Here is a 25,114-nt window from a genome sequence, read left to right on the forward strand (position 1 = left end):
TATAAAACATTTTTCTAGGCTGGGTGTGGTGGCTCATGCCTGTAATCCCAGCACTTCGGGAGATTGGGGCAGGAGGATCGCTTGAGCCCAGGAGTTTGAGACCAGCCTGGGCAAGATGGTGGGACCCCCATCTCTACAAAGAATTTTTAAAAATTAGCTGAGCCTAGTGGCAAATGGCTGTGCTCCCAGCTACTCAGGAGGCTGAAGTGGGAGGATTGCTTGAGGTCAAGAGGTTGAGGCTGCAGTGAGCTGTGTTTATGCCACTGCACTCCAGCCTGGGCAGCAGAGCAAGATCCTGTCAAAAAAAAAAAATTTTGTCTTTATTTTTTAATTTTTTTTGTTCTGCTTTTAGGAAGACTTCCTGCGCTTTTTCTTCTTCTAAACATTCTTTGGAAATTTTCATTTTTACTATTATGTTTTTAATTTTCATGAACTATTTTCTATTCCCTAAATCTTCTCTTATTTTTAATTATAAGATAATAATATTCTTATATACATATAATCTCATATTTAATTATAAGAAAAGCACAATTTTTCCTCATCTTTCTTAAGATATCAATTTTGTGTTTTCTTCACATTATCTTTTCCATGCATAAATCTCTCTTTCATATAGATTATTTTCTTCTTGTGGGTTCTTTATTTTGGCCTTTGTCTTTCATATTGGAGGGTTTGCTCAAAATGTGGTGATTTTCGGCTGTCATCTCGTATTTAAGGGTAGGGGACAAAAAGTTGATCAGAAGTTCTGCGTGCTATATGGGCTTCACTGTTAGGTGACTTGGCTGAGCATTTCACTGGGAGAACTGTCAACATCAATAGTTCTTGTTCTTTCTTTTTGGGCAGGTTACAATCTCATAAGGTTCTACCAGCATTCCAGGAAAATAGATCAACAAGAAGCATGGGGTGGTATCAATATTCATAGTATATCAATTTTTATTTATTCCTCCTATCTTCACTTTGGTGTCCTGAACTTAATCCATATCTAGGGTTCCTCAGTCAAGAAATCCTCAATGTAAATGCTAGAGAATAAATCTCCAGCCTTCTGCTGGTGTGTGTAGTAAACGGGCAATCACCACTAACATGGGGTACAAGGAGTCTAGAGATCTAACTGCTTCTTAAACAGATTTTTGGTCAATCTTTCTGGTCTTAGCCACCTTCACCTTGACTTGCAGAAGTATCTGGGTCTACCAATTCCTGAATCTGTGCGTGGTAGAGGGAGTCTACCTTTGAACTAGTTGCTCTTGGCTTTCCCACAGCCAGTGTGGGATTCAGTTCTCTCAAGGCTGCCATGACAGTCCCCAGTCTTCCAACCACTTTCCACCCTCCACAATTTGCTGTGGTTTCCCACCTCGTCTCATTCTCTTTGTCCTTGTGGATTTATGTCTTCCAAATATATCCCTTTATTTCCATTTTAATGTGGTTTTAGAAGAGGTGGAAGTCAATGTATGTGGACGATGTTCTATTTTTGATGCAAAGCCTCAATCCAGGTTTTACCATTAATAAAACTAATATTTAATGTTTATCCATCAGATTGATTCTGTGATTTGGGGTTGTTAATTTACTTTTCTGAGCCTTTTTAAAAATTCTACCTTTCTTGTTCATTACAATCTCTTGTATCTGTGTATTAGATATACCATTAATGTTATATAAAATTAACCATTCAATGTTTTAGCAAATTCTTGTGAAAAACATTTTAAAGGGTATTTTTATGGTTGAACATGGAATTTTTTTCTCCATTACTAAAACTAAAAACTAATACACACTGCTATGGACTGAATGCTTGTGTCCTCCCAAATTCATATGTTGAAATCCTAACCACCAAGATGATGATATTAGAAGTGGGGCCTTCGGGAGGTGATTGGATCATGGGAGTAGAGCCCGCATGGATGGAATTAGTGCCCTTATATTTGACGTCAAAGAGAGTCCCCTCACTCCTCCACCATTTGAGGACACAGTGAGAAGGTAGCCCTCAGCAGACAGTGAATCAGTTGGCACTTTGATTTTGGACTTCCCAGCCTCCAGAACTGTGAGAAATAAATTTTTTATTGTTTGTAAGCTACTCCAATTTATGATATTTTGTTATAGTTGCCCGAATGGACTAAGACACATACATTAAAATGTTAACTGAGCATTAAGACACAAAGATATGGAACAGGATATTTGACATACAGGAATGACTAAACTTATTGAAAACCTTTAATTATTTAGATGTCGAACTATATAATCACCTAAACCTTTAATTTCAAAATGAGCCTGTCTACAGCAAATTATATTTGTCAAACTACATTTTAATAAGATCTTATCAAGTCAAATGATGACACTATTTTTTAGAATGTGATAATGACAGGTACTCAAGAATTTTCTGCTTTCTGCAGGTCTTTATCTTTGTGCTAGTCAGAGAACATTTTGTAAAGCAAAATATGAAAACTGAAATGGTAAAAACTTTAAACTTATTTTATGTACATCATGTCTGAAGTTTGTTGAAAAACAATTGGTTTTCTTAACATTAAGAGGGGGCTAAGAACCCTGATTATCCCTTACAAAGGACAAAGGGTGGATGTACAATCCTCTTACAGGAAGGATGCCTGAGTCATCTGAAACCATCATACCCCCCCCACACACACACACGCACACACACGCACACACAGAGAGAGAGAGAGAGAGAAAGAGAGAGACATATTGAGTACTTAAATCATTGAAAGAAAATGGGATTAGAAAGAAGTTGAATACCAGTTAGTATGGGAAAGTCTACAGGTTTAAAATTCTTTTTTCTTGACTTAAACACTGTATTTGTACATTATCACACTGCTGTAAAGAAATACCTGAGACTGAGTAATTAATTTATGAAGAAAAGAGGTTTAATTGGCTCACAGTTCCACAGGCTCTACAGGAAGCATGTCTGGGGAGGCCACAGGAAACTTACAACCATGGCAGAAGGTAAAGAGGAAGGTGAAGAGGAAGGCGGCATGTGTTCATGTGACCACAGCAGGAAGAAGAGAGGAGAGGTGCTACACACTTTTAAACAATCAGATCTTGTGATAACTCACTCACTATAATGAGAATAGGACCTAAGGGAAATCCACCCCATGATCCAATCACCTCCAACCAGGCTTCAACTCCAACATAGGGGATTACAATATGACATGAGATTTGGGCAGGGACACAGACGCAAACCATATCAAACACAATGTTCCTTTAAGAATTTAAGGCTGTATGATCCACCTTAAATTATGACTTGTGGGTTATCTTTGACATATAAGTTTATTTGAGGCCAGTATTTCTTTTAAGAGTACACCTAGGTCTCCTATGTAATATCGTTCACTTTAGGAAATACAGACCATATTCCATATGAATGCAGGTGCAATTAGAAATGACAGAGGTGAGAAGGTGGTAGATCAAGGTAATTTTGATGAAAAAGAACAACACAATGGATCAGGCAGCTTCATCTGGAGCACAGCAGTTTACGCAGTGGCTGCCCAAACAGGCTAAATATTCAGTTTTCAAAACAGTGATGTTTCAGAAACATCAGGAATTATGTGGTGCTCAGAAAACAAAACAAAACAAAACAAAAATCCAACTTTCCCTTCCTGCGAAGTCTCTTAAATTTAACTCTTTGTAGAGGTGCTTCTTTAAAAAAAAAAAAAAAGGGTCAGGCTCAGTCTCAAGCTGGAATGAGTATATTAGCACTGTAGAGGGTGCTGAAGTTTTCAAACACAAATCTCTTACACAGCTTTATCCTCACACATTCTGAGGATGTGGTCAGGGCATCTCTCTGACCAAGGCAGAAACTAAAGCACACGGCAATTCAGTGACAGTGCTTCTCTATGTTCACCAGCAACTTCATATCTGGTTAATCAACCAAATGCCCCAGGCAAAAGGACACAATGATGCTTAACTGAACACCAACCCCCTAATGAGAATGAATGACTCCTGCCCTGAGATCTAGGGACAGGTGGTGAGGTGTGCTGGACAACTGGGCACTGGCAGGAGGAAAAAGAGCAGAGGAAGCTGGAGCCAAGGATCACAGACCAGCTCTGGTGTCGAACTTTTAGTATTAGAAGGCCTAGTGGTAGTTTAAGTGCAAAGAATTATTAAAGTTAGTAATGAGAGAAAAATCAGACAATTTCATGAATTTAATGAAAATAGGCATAAATAGGCCGGGCGCAGTGGCTCATGCCTGTAATCCCAGCGTTTTGGGAGGCCAAGGCGGGCGGATCACCTGAGGTCAGGAATTCGAGACCAGCCTGGCCAACATGGTGAAACCCTGTCTCTACTAAAAATACAAAAATTAGCCGGGCATGGTGGCGTGTGCCTGTAATCTCAGCTACCATGGAGGCTGAGGCAGGAGAATCGCTGGAACCCGGGAGTCAGAGGCTGCAGTGAGCCAAAATCACACCACTGCACTCCAGCCTGGGTGACAGAGCAAGACTCCGTCTCAAAAAAAAAAAAAAAAAAAAAAGGAAAAATAAAAAGAAAATAGGCATAAATAATAGATATTTTAAATTTTTACTGAGAAAGATCATTAAACTCCAGATGGTCTGCCAAAAAAGATTTGTTGTTGGTGTACTTTGAGTTTATGGCCAGTAATGAGTACACTGATAAAGTCTACTGGCACATTATTTACTCATTTTCTCATCAGCCTTGAAATTGGGACACTGAGATAATGGTGATGAGACATTTTTCTTCAATAAATTCAGAAAGGTACATTTGTTTTAGAGAAAAGGTTTGGTAGGTTTCATACCCGTGTCTTATATTATTATTATTTTCTATGTTTATTTTTTCTTTATGAGCATAAGGGACCCAGTGATTCATTCTTCAACAAATACTTACTGAACATCTATTACAAACCAAGCACTGTTCTAGGTGCTGAAGGCTGAGTTAGGAAAAAACAGCAGAAAAGACAGTCAATATTTTTTAAATCAAATTTTTAACAGCATGGGATGGAGTGATAAACACTTTGAAGAAAAACAAAGTACGAGAAGAGAGTGGTGAAGATCCCATTTTAGGTACAGTCAACAAGAGAGTCAATGGTATACTGGCGACAGTTCATCCTTATTCATGAGAGCACACTCTTCAATTTTTAAGAATTGTGAGAGCAGGATGTTAAACACAGATATTAATAGGGTTTGGATCTTTGTCCCCGCCCAAATCTCATGTCAAATTGTAATCCCCAATGTTGGAGGTGAGGCCTGGTGGGAGGTGATTGGATCATGGTGAGGGGGGTGGATTTCCCCCTTGGTACTGTCCTCACAACAGTGAGTGTGTTCTCAGGAGATCTGGTTGTTTAAAAGTGTGTGGCACTTCCCCACTCTCTCTTCCTCCTGCTCAGCCCTTGTGAAGTGCCGGTTCCCTCTTCACCTTCCATCATTGTAAGTTTCCTGAGGCCTCCCCAGAAGCCGAGCAGGTGCTAGCATCATGCTTCCTTTAGAGCCTGCGGGACGTGAGCCACTTTTCATCATAAATTACCCAGTCTCAGGTATTTCTTTACAGCAGTGTGAAAACAATCTAATACTGTCATTATTGAAAATTAAATTATATAAACTTCAAAGTCAACATATTATATTAAAAACAAAGGTAATAAATACTCAAACTCAGCATCTTCTATGTAGATTACTGACTATTACCATGATCTATGCCCTTTAAGTTATTTACATCTATGATACCTGTGTACTGGAAATATTATATAATGGTGTGCTGCTCCAATTTCTTCCCAACTCTGTGTTCAGTGATATCACATTGTAGCTTTAAATCGGCTATGGTGGATGTATTTACACCATGGAAATTGGCAAATACTATAAGTCAGGGCTTTTTATCCCAGGGAGCCAGTTGTTAAACATTTACCAGCATTTTACGGAAGAGAGATCTTTCTGACAAGCTAGTATTTGAGCAGAAGCCTGAATTAAATGTGGGAATATCTGGGGGAGGGCAATGCAGATATAGGCCTTAGACCAGCACTTGCTTGACATGTTCGAGGATCAGCCCAGAGAACAGCATGGCTCTAGGTAGGTGAAGACAAATAAGATACCATTTCTGTCCTCCGGGAAGTCAGTCCAGTGAGGGAGAGACCATAAACAGAAAATGATAATGAAATGAGCTTACAGAAAAGACAGAAGGGAGTGGAACACGCTAAAGAACACCAGAGATTGGCCAGGTGCGGTGGTTCACACCTGTGATCCCAGCACTTTGGGAGGCTGAAGTGGGCGAATCACTTGAGGTCAGGAGTTTGAGATCAGCCTGGCCAACATGGTGAAACATCATCTCTACTAAAAAAATAAACAAAAAAATTAGCCGGGCATGGTGGTGTGTGCCTGTAATCCCAGCTACTCGGGAAGCTGAGGCAGGGGAATCGCTTGAACCCGGGAGGCGGAGGTTGCAGTGAGCTGAGATCACATCACTGCACTCCAGCTCGGGTGACAGAGCAAGACTCTCTATCAAAAAAAAAAAAAAAAAAAAACACCAGAGATGCAATCAGCAAAATCCAGGCCGGGAAACCCTATAGGACAGACAATCTAGTTTCTTCAACAAATCAACTGCAAGGAAATTGAGGCAGAATCTGTAAAATAAAAGAGACCTCAAAGACATATGAAGCCATGGGAAGATTATTTGGCACCTGATTCAAGCAAACTGCAAAAAAATTATAAAATTAAGATTTAGGCCCTCTCTCTCCCCCTCTCCCTCTCCCTCTCCCCACGGTCTCCCTCTCCCCACGGTCTCCCTCTCCCCACGGTCTCCCTCTCCCTCTCTTTCCACGGTCTCCCTCTGATGCCGAGCCGAAGCTGGACTGTACTGCTGCCATCTCCGCTCACTGCAACCTCCCTGCCTGATTCTCCTGCCTCAGCCTGCTGAGTGCCTGCGATTGCAGGTGCGCGCCGCCACGCCTGACTGGTTTTCGTATTTTTTTGGTGGAGACGGGGTTTCGCTGTGTTGACCAGGCTGGTCTCCAGCTCCTAACCGTGAGTGATCTGCCAGCCTCGGCCTCCCGAGGCACCAGGATTGCAGACGGATTCTCGTTCACGCAGTGCTCAATGTTGCCCAGGCTGGAGTGCAGTGGCGTGATCTCGGCTCGCTACTACCTCCACCTCCCAGCCCCCTGCCTTGGCCTCCCAAAGTGCCGAGATTGCAGCCTCTGCCCGGCCACCACCCCGTCTGGGAAGTGAGGAGCGTCTCTGCCTGGCCACCCATTGTCTGGGATGTGAGGAGCCCCTCTGCCCGGCTGCCCAGTCTGGGAAGTGAGGAGCGTCTCTTCCCGGCCGCCGTCCCGTCTAGGAAGTGAGGAGCGTCTCTGCCCAGCTGCCCATCATCTGAGATGTGGGGAGCGTCTCTGCCCTGCCACCCCGTCTGGGATGTGAGGAGCGCCTCTGCCTGGCAGCCACCCCGTCTGAGAAGTGAGGAGCTCCTCCGACCGGCAGCCGCCTCATCTGAGAAGTGAGGAGCCCCTCTGCCCAGCAGCCGCCCCCGTCCGGGAAGTGAGGAGCGTCTCCGCCTGGCAGCCGCCCCGTCCGGCCTGGCCAGCGCCCCGGCCGGGAGGGAGGGAGCGGCTGCCGCCCCGTCCGGGAGGTGGGGGGCACCTCTGCCCAGCCGCCCGTTCTGGGAAGTGAGGAGCCCCTCTGCCCTGGCCGCCACCCCGTCTGGGAGGTGTACCCAACAGCTCATTGAGAACGGGCCATGATGACAATGGCGGTTTTGTCGAATAGAAAAGGGGGAAATGTGGGGAAAAGATAGAGAAATCAGATTGTTGCTGTGTCTGTGTAGAAAGAAGTAGACATAGGAGACTCCATTTTGTTCTGTACTAAGAAAAATTCTTCTGCCTTGGGATGCTGTTGATCTATGACCTTACCCCCAACCCGGTGCTCTCTGAAACATGTGCTGTGTCCACTCAGGGTTGAATGGATTAAGGGCGGTGCAAGATGCGCTTTGTTAAACAGATGCTTGAAGGCAGCATGCTCGTTAAGAGTCATCACCACTCCCTAATCTCAAGTACCCAGGGACACAAACACTGCGGAAGGCCGCAGGGTCCTCTGCCTAGGAAAACCAGAGACCTTTGTTCACTTGTTTATCTGCTGATCTTCCCTCCACTATTGTCCTGTGACCTTGCCAAATCCCCCTCTGCAAGAAACACCCAAGAATGATCAATAAAAAAAAAGAAGAAAAAAAAAAAAAAGATTTAGCCTTTCTGCCAGAACCGCCATCTTCCAGTAATTCACCAAAATGACGAACACAAAGGGAAAGAGGAGAGGCACCCGATATATGTTCTCCAGGCCTTTTAGAAAACATGGAGTTGTTCCTTTGGCCACGTATATGCGAATCTATAAGAAAGGTGATATTGTAGACATCAAGGGAATGGGTACTGTTCAAAAAGGAATGCCCCACAAGTGTTACCATGGCAAAACTGGAGGAGTCTACAGTGTTACCCAGCATGCTGTTGGCATTGTTGTAAACAAACAAGGACAAGATTCTTGCCAAGAGAATTAATGTGCATATTGAGCACATTAAGCACTCTAAGAGCTGAGATAGCTTCCTGAAACGCATGAAGGAAAATGATCAGAAAAAGAAAGAAGCCAAAGAGAAAGGTACCTGGGTTCAACTAAAGCAACAGCCTGCTCCACCCAGAGAAGCACACTTTGTGAGAACCAATGGGAAGGAGCCTGAGCTGCTGGAACCTACTCCCTATGAATTCATGCCATAATAGGTGTTTAAAAATAATAATAATAAAGGACCTCTGGGCTGTAAAAAAAAAAAAAAGATGTAAGTTAAAAGTATAATTAATATAAATTATAGATATGTGGAAATTTAAACATTAAAGGGACATTTGATGGTATTTAAAAATTATTACTTTAATTTGTAAAATTTTGGGTGAGATAATGGTTTTGTGGTTATTTTCAAATGTTTTTATGTTTCAGAGATACATGCCAAAATATGTATAAGTGAAATGATATGATATCTGGTATCTTCCTCCAACTAACACAGGAAGGGGAAGTGGCTGGATGAAACAAGATTGGCCATGAATTGATCATTGTTGAGCTGCGTGGTGGTTACATAAGGATCAATTTTGTAAATAATTAAAACTCCATAATAAAAAGTTTTGTAAGAACTTTTTCTGGACTGGATACAAAAGGACTGACAGAATTGCTGACAAGGTATTTGAGGGCATTGGGAAGACTTCCAAGGAAATTGGGACACTCATGTGAAAGCGTTCCTAGGCAGCAAGAGAGCATGAACAAACAAATTAAGTTATTTTAAGCATCACCTAACATCATCGATATCAAACATGGTTAGTATTTGTTTTTCATCAAGAGCAGGCTATTATCACATGGAAACAGGTTGCCAGAGTTCATGGAACTTCCTTTGAAATGGATATGTGTAGAAATGGGCTGAGTGAAACAGGAGAGGGACTGAACTTTTGACTGGGATATCAGGAGATCCAGAGTGACAATCCTGGCTCTGTCATTAACCAGTCGTATGTCTTGGAGAAAGGCTCTTAAATTTCGAGTGTCTCCATTTCCTTGTTTACAAAACAAGAAGGCCTGACTTATTCCCTGAGAACCCTTCTTCAATCTACTATTCTATGTGGGTTTCCACAGACATAAAATGATAATGGTGGGGTCATATGTAAGAAATTATCAACCTCAGGTCTCTGCAGCATCACTGTCAGAACCTCCAATGTCAGCATCTTTGCTACAGGCAACCCCAGAAAAGTCCCTGACACAACTGTCTGCTTCACATGAGAAGCAGATGGAAGGAATAGAGTGTGACTGCGTGCATTGTTTTTCAACGCAGTAATTAAAATCTTGGTGCCCTTCTCAGTAAGATAAGAGAATTTATTTACATTTGGCAACTTACTAGTTAAAAGTTCCTCTCTACTTGGAAACTACACTTGCTTTATTTCCTTGTTTCCATAAAGGAATATTGAAAAATCTGCTTCTTGGTGTCTCAAATGAAGTTAAAATATTTCTGATTGGATATCATCTTGGGCCCACAATTTCTAATAAAATAAAAGGTGCCTGGCCGGGTGTGGTGGCTCACGCCTGTAATACCAGCACTTTGGAAGGCCGAGGTGGGTAGATCACGAGGTCACGAGTTCAAGACCAGCCTGGCCAACATAGTGAAACCCCGTCTCTACTAAAAATACAAAAATTAGCCGGGTGTGGTGGCACACACCTGTAGTCCCAGCTACTCAGGAGGCTGAGGTAGGAGAATCACTTGAACCCAGGAGGCAGAGGTCGCAGTGACCCAAGATCACGCCATTGCATTCCAGCCTGGGTAACAGAATGAGACTCCATCTCAAAGAAAAAAAAAAGGTGCCAAAATAACCTCCTTAGACACCACTCCCCACATGTTTTGAACCATAGTAGAGACTCAGCTGCAACCATCCCTATCACGGAAGGACAGATATGAACTCTGAGGCCCAGAACTGCTGGATATTTAGAGACCCACCAGCTCCCGTCCTACCTTGGCAGAAGGCTGGAGGCTGCACAGACTCGTCTGGGAAAACTGGTATTTCAGAGGAAAACAAGGGTGAGATCTGCCTGGGTCTGTGATTCTCCATGTCCTGCAATTTTTTCCAGAGCATGACTGAGAAGAAGGTTTATCTGGTGCAGAGAAAAGAGACAGCCTGAGTGTGGTGGACCTGCAGACCACCTAACATTTGGGGAAACTGAGGCAGACTGTCCTTCTCTTCTTCTCTGTGCTCCAGCCTCTCAGGCTTTGCAGTCAGGGGAAGGACCACACTCTCACATTAACTACATCCTTCCCTCACATCTCTCTTAAGCTTCCAGTGCTCAGGCAAGCTTCCTGACTGAGGTGGCCTCTGTTAACCTGCAGCCTCATGACATCTCTCTGCTTTCCTTCCAGCATTTTATCAGTTTGTAATTATGTATTAACTGCCGTGATTACATGATTAGTATGCCTTTCCCATGACACTAAACAGATATTACAGATCCTGGATATATATTTTTTCTTTTTAAAATTGAAGAACACACTAGCCGGGCGCGGTGGCTCATCCCTGTAATCACAACACTTTGGGAGGCTGAAGTGGGCAGATCACTTGAGGTCAGGAGTTCATGACCAGCCTGGCCAACATGGCGAAATCCATTCTCCACTAAAAATACAAAAAAAAAAAAAAAGGCTGGGCCTGGTGGCTCACACATATAATCCCAGCTACTCAGGAGGCTGAGGCAGGAGAATCACTTGAACCCAGGAGATGGAGGTTGCAGTGAGCTGAGATCCCACCATTGCACTCCAGCCTGGGTGACAGAGCAAGACTGTGTCTCAAATAAATAAATAAATAAATAAATAAGCCGGGCATGGTGGCACGCCCCTGTAATCCCAGCTACTCAGGAGGCTGAGGCATGAGAATCTCTTGAACCCAGGAGGCAGAGGTTACAGTGAGCCGAGATCACACCACTGCACTCCAGCCTGGGTGACAGAGCGACACTGTGTCTCAAAAAATAATAATAAAATAAAGTTGAAGAACATACGGAAAATGCACAACTCATAAGATTGCAGCTTAGTGAATATTACAAAGTCAACACACCTGTTGACCATCGTTCAGGTCAAGAAACAGAACAGTCCCGGAACCCCAGAAGGCACTTTCCCTCCTTCCCAAAGCTACCACTCTGCTGACATCCATAGGTTAGTTTTGCCTCCTTTTTAGTTTTTAATCTTAAAACTTAAAAAAAAAGAGATAAAACTTACATACAGTGAACTTTACCCTTTATATCATACAGTTCTATAAGTTTTGATAAAAGTAAACCCCAAACTCAATCAAGATACGGAACAGTTCCACAACTCCCTCAAATTCCCTTGTGCCCTTGGTAGTCAACCCCTTCCCCAACCCCCAGCTCTTGAAAATCACTGATTTGTTTTCTTTCCCTATAATTTTATATATTTCAGTGTTTTTTTTTGTTTGTTTGTTTGTTTTTTTTTCAGGGTCTCCCTCTGTCTCCCAGGCTGGAGAACAGTGGCACAATCAGGGCTCACTGCAGCCTCGACCTCCCAGGCTCAAGCGATCCTCCCTCCTCAGGACTCCCTCCAGCTCCCCCACCACGAACTAGCTGGGACTACAGATGAATGATGCAGTATTTTGGGGTGACGGGGTATGGGGGTGGGTGTTTGAACTCTGTCACTCAGTGTTTGTGAGATTCATTCATGATGTTGTGTATAACAGTAGTTCACCTGCATTGCTCTATCAATGTGCCATGATTTATTTATATGAATTGGTATGGATATACTACCAAGTATCCATTGTATTGTCGATGGTCATCTGGGTTGTTTCCAGTTTGAGGCTTTTACAAATAATGCTGCTAGAAATATTCTTGCCCGTGCTTTTTTATGCTTATGGGTATGCATCTTCTTTATGGCTTGGTGATACCAGCGTCAGGAAGATGTGCTCCTATGTTAGTTTCCCTAAGTTTCACGCTACTATGGAAAGAGACCACCATTTCTGCTGTCCTTCCCAGCTTCTCCCCCACCTCCCCTTTTCCCTAGTTTATAAGACAGGAGAAAAGAGAGAGGAAAAAGTTGGAAAAAAACAGAAGTAAGATAAATAGCTAGACGACCTTGGCGCCACCACCTGGCCCTGGTGGTTAAAATAATAATAATAATATTAACCCCTGACCAAAACTACTGGCGTTATCCGTAAATTCCAGACATCGTATGAGAAAGCACTGTAAAACTTCTTGTTCTGTTAGCTGATGTATGTAGCCCCCAGTCACGTTCCTCACGCTTACTTGATCTATCATGACCCTTTCACGTAGACAGACCCCTTAGCGTTGTAAGCCCTTAAAATGGCTAGGAATTTCTTTTTCAGGGAGCTCGGCTCTTAAGACGCGAGTCTGCCGACGCTCCCGGCCGAATAAAAACCTCTTCCTTCTTTAATCCGGTGTCTGAGGAGTTTTGTCTGCGGCTCGTCCTGCTACACTACCTTTCGCACTTAGAGATACAATTGATCTGGAGTTCAGAGCTGTGTGTGATGGGAGGTAGGGGGCCAAGTTCCCTTTTTTCTTTTCCCTACGTGGATATCCCGTTGACCGAGCACCATTAACCAAAAATAGTTTCTTCCTGTGCTCTGCAGCCCCGCCTCTGAAATAAATTGTCCATACACGTGTATTTTTGTTTCTGGTCTCTATCTTATGTTCCACTGGTCTTCCTACTTTGCTTTTCTTTTTCAAGATTTTTTCTGGCTGTTCTTGACCCTCTGAGTTTCTACATAGTCTTCAGGCCCCTATCAGGGTGCACTTCCTGGTATCCCAGCATCTGACATGTGCCTGGCGCGCAGCAGGAACTCACGGCTTGCTGTAGCCTGGATGCATCAGAGACGATGGCAAAGCCTTCCCACACGTGCCAGGTTCCAGCAACCCACCCTAGCCCCGCAATTCCTCCTCGCTCACTCCCACCCCCCGCAGCGCACCCGCAAACGGCAAGGAGGCGTGCCCGCCGCGGCGCGCGTCACTTTCCCCCGGACCGACTGGCTCCGCCGCGGCTCTCCCCGCCCCCGCCTCCGCCTCCACGTCTTGGGGCCGGGCCGGAAGGGAGACCTCACCGCCCGCTTCCCTCTGCCGCGGTAGCACAAGCTCAGCGATGGCGGCTCCAGAAGGCAGCGGTCTAGGCGAGGACGCCCGGCTGGACCAGGAGACGGCCCAGTGGCTGCGCTGGGACAAGGTGAGGGGCACCAGCAGGCGGGAAGCGCCTGGAGCGGGGCCGGGTGCTCTGCCCTCTCCAGGCGCAGGGCTGCTTGCTCTGCCTGAGCTGCCTTCCCGCCCAGTGCATCCCACTTCTCCCCCGGGAAGACCCAGGAGCGTGCGGCCGCTGCTAGGCTTCCTTCGGCCTGGCCGGCATGTGGCACGTTCAGAGTTAGGCCGGGAAAGCTTGTCCCCGGACGAAACCAGCCATCCGGCCGGCCGGACTGCAAGTTCGGAGTAGAGGAGCGAGCCAGGGTGGTGTAAGCGCGGCCAGACCCTGGACGCTGTCTAGTTGAGGGGCGCACACCTTACTGTCACTCCGACCGCTGGCTCGTCGTCGGTAGTCGGCTGTGCATCCCCATGGACCCAGAATCGCTCCGTCCCGCGTATTCCTTTGGCCGCTGAGACCTTTGCAGAGCAGCGTTCTGGTCCGGTCCTCCCATCCCGAGGGCTTGGTTACAAACGTGGGTTGTCCTCCCGGGTGGGCCCGCCTGGCTTCAGGAGTCCCCCTTAGAACTTTGACTGCCAGGGAGGCACACTTGGGACACAGCACGGTTTTCTCTCTCTTCATTCCGTTTCTTAGAATCAGGAACCCAGCTCTGGACATCACTCCCTCTCCTCTCTAAACTTGCGTCTCGCCCTTTCGACCTGTTCTGCTTGCTGTTAGGTTTTCTCGGAATGTCCCTCGCTGCTCTCCTGCTGAACTTGTTTCTCCCGTTGTGACTCATATTTTGTGCCTGAACTTAAATGTGGCTTACGTAGAGAGTCCTTCCTTGGCTCCGAAGCGTTAAATTATTTATCCCTAATATTCACTCTAAACGGTCTGTTGTTTTCCTTTATAGCTCTTACTACAAATGGTAAAAACAAAAAACTCCAAAAACACTTGTTTGTAGGTTTGTTTAATGTCTGTCTCCAGGGCCGACTTCAGGGGCGAGAGACCCCTGCAGTCTCACAGGACTCGCGCTCCTCGAAGGGCCCACTGTTGTTTTAATGTCCTGCTGTCCTGTCTTGAAAGTCTTAATGGTAAAACAAGAGGTCACCCACTTTCACTGTGCACTGGACCTCCATAAATTATGTGGCCAGGCCTCTCTATTCTCACTACCTTGGTTTGTAGTGCCTGGCATAGGCATAGTGCATGACACATAGTAGGTCACTGAAATACTTGAATGAACAAAGCAGATTACAAGGTCAGTAGGGGTCAGGTCTTTGTCTTTATTTACCATTCTCTGGCCCCTACAAATAAAATGTCAGCAAATCCCATTTCCAGGATGCTATTGGCAACTCCTTGGGGGCGTTTTTCTTTTCCTGGGAAGATAACCTTGTGATTCTCAAGGGAAGAAAAATGTTTCCATTTCTGATAACTTGTAGCTTGCAGAGTACAGAATTCTTTTGAAGTCAGAGTTCATAATGCACTTTCTCTAAGAAGAAGAAGAAAACAATCTAATTTCTACACAGTGTTGCATCTGTGTATAGAAAAATTGTATTTCTCTGGGTAGAGATGAGATGTCCTTTTTTTTTTTTTAATCACTTCTCATGTTCTATCCTCTGTTAATTTCTTCTTTGCTTTGAGACTGGCACCTGAGAAGAAGCCCATTCATTCTCCAGTGAACCTCCCACCAGCTAAAAGCATTGCAGCCCTCTAGTCAGACTACCCCCGGCGATTGGCAAGGCGCCCTGGCAGGTGCCCTCTGTCTTTCCACCATGCCTTCATCCCTGCTCTTTTCTCTGCTGTCAGTTTTGGTCACTGCCAGGGCTGATTCTGATCCTGCTGTACTCTTGACTTGTCATTCTTACCTGTCTGTCTCCTTTGTTTCTCTCAGGCTACTTGGTCTTTCATAGATATCAAAGACCAATTAAGATTTTCCAGACCTACACTATGAACAAGGGAGGATCACTCGATATTGAGTGTGGCAGTGAAGTCCGTGTTTTCTGATTCACTCCACTAATATTTATTGAGGCTCTTTTATGAGCCTCTTTTATGTACCTGATCTGAGCCTTTCTTTGGGGCACCTGACAATCTGATAGGTAAGACTGTGTTCTGTAATTAGCATCTGCTGTTTTTCACCAAAAAAGATGGGGTTTACTTGATTCCCATTGAATCTGCCACAATCTGGAAATGTGGGCTTAATTCCAGAAAGCCAAGGTTTTATTGCAGTAGTATTTCAAAGTTTAGTTAAATGGCCACGTCCTGCGTGAGTGCTCATCTAAATGGATAATGACTGTAAAACAGGAATATAAAGTCCTTCCTCTGTTGTTTTCCTGAATTCATAACTTAAAAGTCTCATATGAAATTAATGTGATTGTCATTATTTTTCTCCAACCATAACATTTTCTGCAACTACCATACAAAAAAAAAATAGGGCAATGTATAATGAACTTAAATGAATCATGTTAGCGTCTATTTGAAGCAGTTAATGTTATAGAAAAGGCACTAGATTAATGTTTATCTTGCAATTTAAGCAAGTCGCCCAATCTCTGAGGCTTCCCCATCTATAAAATTGGGTTTCTGTTATTTGTCTACTTCTTGGAGATGTTACAATATTCAAACTTGACCAGGTATGTGAATGCCTGGTATGAATTATAAAACATTACAAAAGGAAGGTTTTGACTTAAGTTGTGTAATCTATCACTCTGGAAAATTTGAGGGCATTAGGGGAAAAAATGGACATTTAATCACAACTAAATGCCAGGTAGAGAAAGATATTTTACATTAATTTGAAGTAAACCACCTTAAAACCTTAAAAATCGTGTAAGGGAGGTTCTAGATTATTCCCATTTTGCAAATAGGGAAACAGAATTTGAGAACTGAAATAATCTGCACAAGCACCTAGAGTTGGCAAGTGGTATTCTGGGATTCCATTCTGGGGGTTAGACTCATATGCTAAAACCTCTACTTCCATTTCTCCAAAAGTGCTTACCTTGACAGGAAAGAAAAGAACACTTACATTATAATGTCAAACTGACTTCATATTTCAGATTTCAAAAGCATCAGAAAATTGAAAGGTCTACATATATATATACATATATATATTTTTTTCTATAGATTAGAATGATTGTGAGTTTTTTTACATTTCTGATTTTTCATTCACTTGTCTGGCTGTGTCTATACATTTTTGTTTTTCAGAATTCCTTAACTTTGGAGGCAGTGAAACGACTAATAGCAGAAGGTAATAAAGAAGAACTACGAAAATGTTTTGGGGCCCGAATGGAGTTTGGGACAGCTGGCCTCCGAGCTGCTATGGGACCTGGAATTTCTCGTATGAATGACTTGACCATCATCCAGACTACACAGGTACCATGTTTTTTATAATTCTTAGTAACTCAATGTATCCCCTAGCTCATTTTCTATTTGACAGACCTAATTTATTCTAATTATAGACATGTCTTATCAGCTTGGCTAGACACAGGAAGTCACCACCATTTACTCCATAAAGTAAGGCTTGCACAGTAGGTCGAAGTAGCACTTATTCAGGACTCATATAACCATCCATCCATTCATTCATTCATTCATTCACTTAACACACTTATTGAGTACCTACCATGTGCCAGCAATGGGGATATAAGAATGACTCGAACAAACAGATTCTCTCATGGAGCTTTCATTCCAGTATAAATGCACCAACTAAGCTGACAACTTTTAAGGTCCTGTAATTTTTGCCATGATTACATAGCAAGTGCTAAAAAGCTTTTCTAACTGCCGGAATTACCAAGAGTCTATTCTCCTTTGTTTTATAGTATGGATTGAGTCTGTCTTAATTTGTGAATATTTTTGTCAGAATCTAGACCCAGCTTTTAGGAAGGAGATAATTTGACAAAACAGAAGTGCTTCTACTGGGTATTGGCAGTACTGTTTATGAGGGAAATGAAATAGAACAGATTATTCACATCAGTATTTCTTCACCTTAGACCTGTTGATGATGAATGTCACTTTAATTGTGGGAAAAGAAAGGCTAGAAAAAATTGCCTAATAGTGATTACATGTGCCTCACGTATACATCCCAGTGTAAAAGGCAGAGCTGGGCATGTTGTAACAAAACTCCAACAAGGAAAGCTTATCTAAGGGTATAGAATTACCACAGGGGCCAGGCGCGATGGCTCACACCTGTAATCCCAGCACTTTGGGAGGCTGAGCCAGGCGGATCACTTGAGCCTAGGAGTTCATGACCAGCCTGAGCAATATGGTGAAACCCTGTCTCTACCAAAAATACAAAAATTAGCCAGGCGTGGTGGTGTGCACCTGTAATTCCAGCTTCTTGGGAGGCTGAGACAGAAGGATTGTTTGAACCAGGAAGGCAAGGTCGTAGTGAGCCGACATTGTGCCACTGGACTCCAGCCTGGGCAACAGAGCAAGACTCTGTCTCAAAAAAAAAAAAAAAAAAAAAGAATTGCCATGGGAACTCCTGGTCACAAATTGTTATTAAGCAATAGGGCTCCCTGAGATGCTGGAGGAAAGACTTAGAATGGGGTAAGTATGGGAATCCTGTTTGGTTCATGGATAACATAGGAACTGTGCTGCTGAATAAGGTTGCCTTCTGTACCAGTTACTAGGGCTATGTAACAAATCATTGAAAACATAATGGTTTAAAACAACAACCACGTTTATTTTGCTCACAAATCTGCAATTTTGGTAGAACTCAGTGGGGACAGCTTGTCTCTGCTCCACTCAGCACCATCTGGGCCAGTTTGGAGGTTGGAATCATTTGAAGGCACGTTCATTCACACGTCTGAAATTATTACTGGCTATTGGCTGGGATCTTAGCTGGGGTTGGAACCCCTTCATGTGGCCTGGACTTCCTTATAACATGGTGGTTGGCTTTCAGTGAAGTATCCAGAGAGGGGGAGAGAGAGAATGTGCCAATTGGAAGCTGTGCTGACTTTTATGACGTAGCTTTGAAAGTCACACAGTGTCACTTCTACCGTATTCGGTTTGTTAAAAGTGAGTCAATAAGGCTGTCTCATATTCAAGGAGAGGGCACATAGATACCCACTTCTCATTAAAGGAGCATTAATGTCACATTGTAAGAGGAACATGTGAGATGGCTTATATTACTGGGGCCATCTTTGGACAATCCAGTTGGTTACACCTGCCATTGGGCCTAATTGTTAGGGGTTTCTAAGGGATTCTAGATTAACCTAGAGCTTTTTCCCCTGTATTTTTCTGTATCTAGTTTCTGAGAATAATGAAATGTATTCCCATTAAGGACTATCTTACCCATTTTTATCCTAGAATTCATCTCCTCTGGGGGTAAACCCTGTGGTAAACATAGATGATCAATATTCTAAAGGTCATGTAATTCAACCAGACACCCCTTAGGATAATTTTCTCCATGACCCCACCACTCTGAAGTGCTCATTCAGCCTATTCTTGGATACTTGTAATAGGAGACAGAGATGTGAAGAGTTAAGAAAGTTTTATCTGAGCAGCAAGTATATCTTTAAAATCTTAGGAGTGGATTCAAAATTAGAGGCAAGAGGATTCCCAGAACAAACAACCCAGGTTTCTACCCAGTCTTGGGTAGTGTTCCCTGGCAGAATGCTGATATGCAAATATATTTGTCACTTTTCACTGATCAGACTTTCATGGTGGCATAGGTGCCCTTCCTGCTGGTCTCTGGGTGTGGAGCCTCATTCTGAGGTACCCCAAAGTTTGCCTGGTTCATTTAAGAAGCAGATGTATGTGATTCAAAAATATGTCAAAGGAAACAGGACAGAGACTGGAGGAAACTTTTGTATTGTTTGCCTCATTGATAGAGGTTATAATTTCCTCCTGCCAATTAATTTATGCTTTATTTATGTTCTATTTTGGGTTCTGTGTTCATAGATTATTTAATTTAGCCATAGCATACCAGTGATGGGAAACTCACTGTCCTCTGAAAGAGGCCATTCTATCTTTGGACCATTCTCATTAAAAGATGGTTTCATTATTTTAAGCCAAAATCTGCCTTTCTGTAGACTTTACATATTGGTCTTAGTTCTACTTTTTGAAGGTCATACACATAAACTTGCTTCTTATGTTTTATAATAACATTTTATTTCTGAAAACCTCCCTCTTCCGCCACTGAGTCTTTCATCTAGAATAAGAATTCCCTTTTCCCTTGGCCATTCTTTCAGGTCCTCATCCTCAGCAGGCCTCCGAGATTTTTAGAGAATCTGGAGATGTGAATGCTTTTTTGCCCCATGGAGCATTGGGGCCACAGCTCAAGGGTTGAGCAGGAAGAGGGGTACTGTCACTGTTGTAAGTCTTGAAGTATCAGGCATCTGGGTACCTTCTGGGGAACCCACAAAACCAATACACATGGCCTTATTTCCTTGTATCACTCAGCCTCAGAAGATAATCCCAGTGCAACGTATTTGTCAAGGAAAAGCTAAAGGCATTCCAAATTAGCTTTGCTCTGGCAACAAGACTGTGATGTATCCCCTCCTACCCAAAATAAAAATTATGGCTTGGACATGGTGGCTCATGCCTGTAATCCCAGCACTTTGGGAGGTCAAGGCAGGAGGATTGCTTGAGCCCACGAGATTGAAACCAGCCTGGGCAATATGGCAAGATCCCATCTCTACAAAAATTGTTTTTTAAAAATTAGCCAGACATAGTAGCATGTGCCTGTAGTCCCAGCACCTCAGGAGGCTGAGGTGAGAGGATTACTTGAGCCTGAGAGATTGAGGCTGCAGTGAACCATGATCGTGTCACTGCACTCCAGCATGGGAGAGAGTGAGACCCCACCTCAAAAGAAAAAGAGTTATGTATATTTTAATAAGACTTCCTTTAGCAAAAGTGAAATAAATAATATAAAATGAATCATTATTTTTGCCCAATCAACCAGAGTTCTCTTTGTTTTATATGGCTTTGAAGGAAAATAACAACAAAAATAATGCTTAAAACAGCAAACACTTAATATAGTACTTAGTTGGTGTTGAATTCTCAGCACTTTGCATGTTTTCATTCATTTACTCCTTATGAGGTAGGTATTATTGTTATTCCTGTTTTACAGAAGAGGAAACTAAGGCACCAAGAAATTAAGGAACTTGTCATTTGCTTGTAGGTGGCAGCGTGGAGTACAAATTCTCAGATTGTGCTTCTAGAGTATGTGCTTTTAAGCCCTACACTGAACTACCTCTCACCAGCCCTGGATACAAATCCAGGCTCTGCTACTCGAATATCTGAAACTGTCACTGTGCCTCTCAGGCTTATTTTACCCATCTATAAAATGGGTTTTCTGGTCAGGTGCAGTGGCCCACACCTGTAATCCCAGCATTTTGGGAGGTCAAGACAGGAGGATTATTTGACAGTAGTTCAAGACCAACCTGGGCAACATTGCAAGACCCTGTCTCTACAAAAAATTTTTAAAAATTAGTTGGGCCTGGTAGCATGCACCTGTGGTCCTAGCTTCTCAGGAGGCTGAGGTAGGGGGGGATTGCTTAAACCCAGGAATTCAAGGTTGCAGTGAACTATGATTGTGCCATTGCAACTCCAGCCTAGGCAACAGGTCTTTTTTCCAAGACCCTGTCTCTGGAAAAAAAAAAAAAGATTTCCTAACAAAGTTGATCTGAGGTTAGAGATAACAGCTACTAAGTGATCAATGACTAACACAGTGCCCAATACAAAAACATAGATAATAAACAAAGCTGTTATTTTATTATTGTTCAGTTTGCTTCCTTACTGAGATGAATTTTTCCCTCTCTCCCATAGTGTTCTATGAAATTTGAGAAAACTTAATTTTTGGCTAATTTTTCTATATGGTATATATAAGAATATGTTAAAACATACTTTTTAAATCTATGGTGTATTTGTAGGGATTTTGCAGATACCTGGAAAAACAGTTCAGTGACTTAAAGCAGAAAGGCATCGTGATCAGCTTTGACGCCCGAGCTCATCCATCCAGTGGGGGTAGCAGCAGAAGGTATTTAAACATTTTTACAAAATGATGTTTTTATAATTTATTTTGCAGTTTTATGTTAATCACCATCTCAATAACTTTATATATTTATATAAAATGAGGCTTTAATGTATTCATTAGCCTCATTGCTTAACTGTAAAAACAATGGGTAAATTCTCTTGGCAACTTTTAAAGATTCTGGTTTTACATTAGGTTAAGGAAATAAAATTATTTAGACAATTTAGAATGTAATACCTAGCTAAACGAAAGAAATTTCTTAAACTGGCAATATTATTTCTCCCTCTCATTTGCCTTTTTATACATAATTTTTACCCTGCTATTCATAAACCTCATGACCCCCTTCCCTCTCTTGAACGCCCACGTCAAGCTGCAATTCTGAAACATTCTCAAACCAATGGGACTCTCTTATGTAGCTGAAGGCATATGATGCTGATGGTGACAATGATAATAGTAATAGCAGCAATCATTTGAGTGCTGATTATGAACCAGACACTTATGTATTTACTCATTCTATCCTCACAGCACCGTGTAAGGTATGTACTTTTATCTCTTTACCCTGAGATTATAATGTGAAAGGAGGAGTCGCAATTTAAGCCTAAGGACACTAGTACCAGAGGTCAGCAAACTTTTTCTCTAAAGGGCAAATAGTGGATATCGTACACATTGCATATCACGTGATTCCCATCACCACTACTCACCTCTCCCATGAAGCAGAGAAACATCCATCGACAATGCATAAACACAGGAGCATGGCAGTGTTCCAGTAAAACTTTACTTACAAAATGGGCTGTAGTTACCAACCCCTGCCCATAACCATGTTACATAACCCTCTTTTTTACTTGAACACTTCCTCTGTTATGATGAATTTTTAATCATTCTACAGTATCAGTATTAGTAGTAGCTTAGAATTATACATATTGAATATTAATGAAAAGTCTTATTAGCTTTACAGAGCTGGATGAGTTTATAGAGTCCTATCTTTGCCCATCAGGAGCTTCCAATCTAAGACAGAAGCACTCGTGGGGACAAACGTGTGGCCGTGAGGAAGGGTGCATAGCCGGGGAAAATCACCAGGTGGCATCAGCCCCAGGTTCAACTCAGGAGGGCATAAGATTTTTAGTCTTTAGCTTTGCAGCTCAAAAATGTGCTTTCTGTCAATAAAGCAAGAGAAAAGTTATAGCTCTGGGGGATAGATGCACATGAACTACATTCACAAGAGAATGATGTGGTAGAAACCAGCATATCAGCTTGTCATTTACAGTTAGTGGATGTACAGTTAGAACTAAATCGTGACCATGTTCCTCTGCCGCCCCAGGGCAAGTCAGATCCTTGCTCAGAGCATGCACAGTGCACATATGTGGCTAAATCTGTCTGCTGAGCTGCGTAAATTTCTTCATTTTGGGCTGACTGCCCTGCTTCTGGTTGATACAACCTTCAGAGATATGTTAACATTATCAATTAAGGTACAGATTTTTTTGCCCTGGCCTTGGAGCCATATCATTTCCTTAAAGTGAGTGATGTTACTGATTTAAGCTTATGGTTCAAGTCTCAGAGTTTGATGGGATGGGATGGAGTGGAACTCAAGGCTACTCTCTATCACCTGTAACGCGTGAGACATTTAGAGATCATAATGTAAGTGTTTAACCAACACATGGTAAAATATTCATGATGAGTGAATGGAATCTTCGTAAGGAGTTGGAAACTATTGCAGTTTCTGAATTTTGCCCAAGGAGATGTTTATCCTTTAATCTTCCAATTTTAAATATCTGGTGGGGAACGTAAGCAGTAACTGTTAAGTATATGCAGAGAACGCATTGCATTTTTTTTGTGCACATTTGTAACAGAGAGAGAGAGAGTGGAGATCTGCTCTTTGTGCCCCAGCCAGCCTTCAGAATAGTGTCGGCGAAGCTAGTGCTCAAGAAGTATTTGGGGAGAGTAAGAATGATCTGATTGTTTAACTCACAGGGGTGGTATAATGTTGTTCATTCTAAGTAAATTGCTCATTTATTTGTGGTGACGTATTTTACACCAGCTTGAAGGAAGATTTGATGCCATTTTCTGTGTCTTGCCCTAAGCAAGTTTCTGTGGAAGTTGAGAAAAATGTCAAAGAATTAAGTTTTCTTTCAAAGGCTGATTGGAACCAAGATGTATATATGTGTATGGGTGTGTGTGTGTGTGTGTGTGTGTGTGTGTGTGTGTATACACACATGCATACTCCAGGATGTCTTTATATTTCAAATAAAGCAATCTCTAATCAAATTCCAGTCTGTGTGGTGTACGCTGGATTGTGATAGGCTTAGAGGCTTAGACTGGGATTTTCAGCCTCTGCACTGTTGACATGTGACTGCACAGTGGCTGGATGATTTTTTGTTGTGGTGGTAGGGTGCATTGTAAGGTGGTCAGCAGCACCCCTGACCTCTCCCTACTAGCTGCCAGTAGCAACTCTCTCCATTTCCCAGTGCGACAAGCAAAAATGTTTCGAGACATTTCAGATGCCTGGAAGGAGAAGGTGCAGACTTGCCCTGGCTGAGAACCACTGAGATAGACAGAGAGCTGAAAGGCCAGGGTGCAGCCTGGCTCCGCCACTAAGTGGCTGTTAGACCCGGGGAAAGGGGCCTGGCCTTTCTTGGCTTTAGTGCCATTTCTGTAAAACAAAAGAGTGAAATGAGATGACTCCTGAGAGTCCTCCAGCTTTACTGTCCCATGCCAGGGTAAAGATTGTAATAAATGCTGTCCTTGATCTGGATGCTGCATTCACCCTAAAGAACATTCAGCATTCATTTCCTTCTTTCCATCACTCACAGTCCTGATCACTCAACTCTCCTTTTCCTCCCTGTCACTCTGCATTCTCAGGTTTGCCCGACTTGCTGCAACCACATTTATCAGTCAGGGGATTCCTGTGTACCTCTTTTCTGATATAACGCCAACCCCCTTTGTGGTAAGTAGCCATTTCCTTTCATAATTTCCTGTCACATGATCAGGGATGGGACTTGGCTGAATTTTGTAGTCTTTAGGGCTATTGGGATTGGACTGTTTGAATGACAGAGGAGTTCCTTGGCATGTATGAAGCATTTTCTTCTCTCCTGGAATGTTTCTCCCACATCTTAGTAATATTTCTCTGGTATTCAACTTTTGATTCATTGGAATTGGTTTTTTTAAATTGCAGTTTTCCTTTTGTTTGCATTCTAAGGGTATTCGAGAGAGTTAGCAAATTTTTTTTTTGAGACAGAGTCTCGCTCTGTTGCCCAGGCTGGAGTGCAATGGTACGATCTTGGCTCACTGCAACCTCCGGGTCCCGGGTTCAAGCAATTCTCCTACCTCAGCCTCCCAAGTAACTGGTATTACAGGTGCCTGCCATCACTCCCAGCTAATTTTTGCATTTTTAGTAGCGACGAGGTTTCACCACGTTGGCCACGCTAGTCTCGAACTCCTGGCCTCAGGTGATCTACCCAGCTTGGCCTCCGGAAGTGCTGGGATTACAGGCGTGAGCCACCACGCCCGGCCTTTTCTCTGTTTTTAAATTTGGTTTGTAGTTCTTTT

The 25,114-nt window shown here is 42.9% G+C and overlaps 1 protein-coding gene across 1 annotated transcript in view; it reads left to right on the forward strand.

The window, feature by feature from the left end:
* The first annotated feature begins 13,229 nt into the window (after nucleotides 1-13,229).
* Nucleotides 13,230-25,114, forward strand: part of PGM2 (phosphoglucomutase 2) — a 35,696-nt gene continuing 23,811 nt past the window's right edge. Inside the window, exons 1-4 of the mRNA XM_016951442.3 lie at nucleotides 13,230-13,656; nucleotides 16,801-16,968; nucleotides 21,471-21,577; nucleotides 24,428-24,512. Of these exons, the coding sequence (XP_016806931.1) occupies nucleotides 13,576-13,656; nucleotides 16,801-16,968; nucleotides 21,471-21,577; nucleotides 24,428-24,512 (441 nt within the window). The 5' untranslated portion in view covers nucleotides 13,230-13,575. The remainder of the gene's footprint in view (nucleotides 13,657-16,800; nucleotides 16,969-21,470; nucleotides 21,578-24,427; nucleotides 24,513-25,114) is intronic.

This window comes from Pan troglodytes, chromosome 3 (genome assembly GCF_028858775.2).
Source record: "Pan troglodytes isolate AG18354 chromosome 3, NHGRI_mPanTro3-v2.0_pri, whole genome shotgun sequence".
Taxonomy (NCBI): Eukaryota; Metazoa; Chordata; class Mammalia; order Primates; family Hominidae; genus Pan; species Pan troglodytes.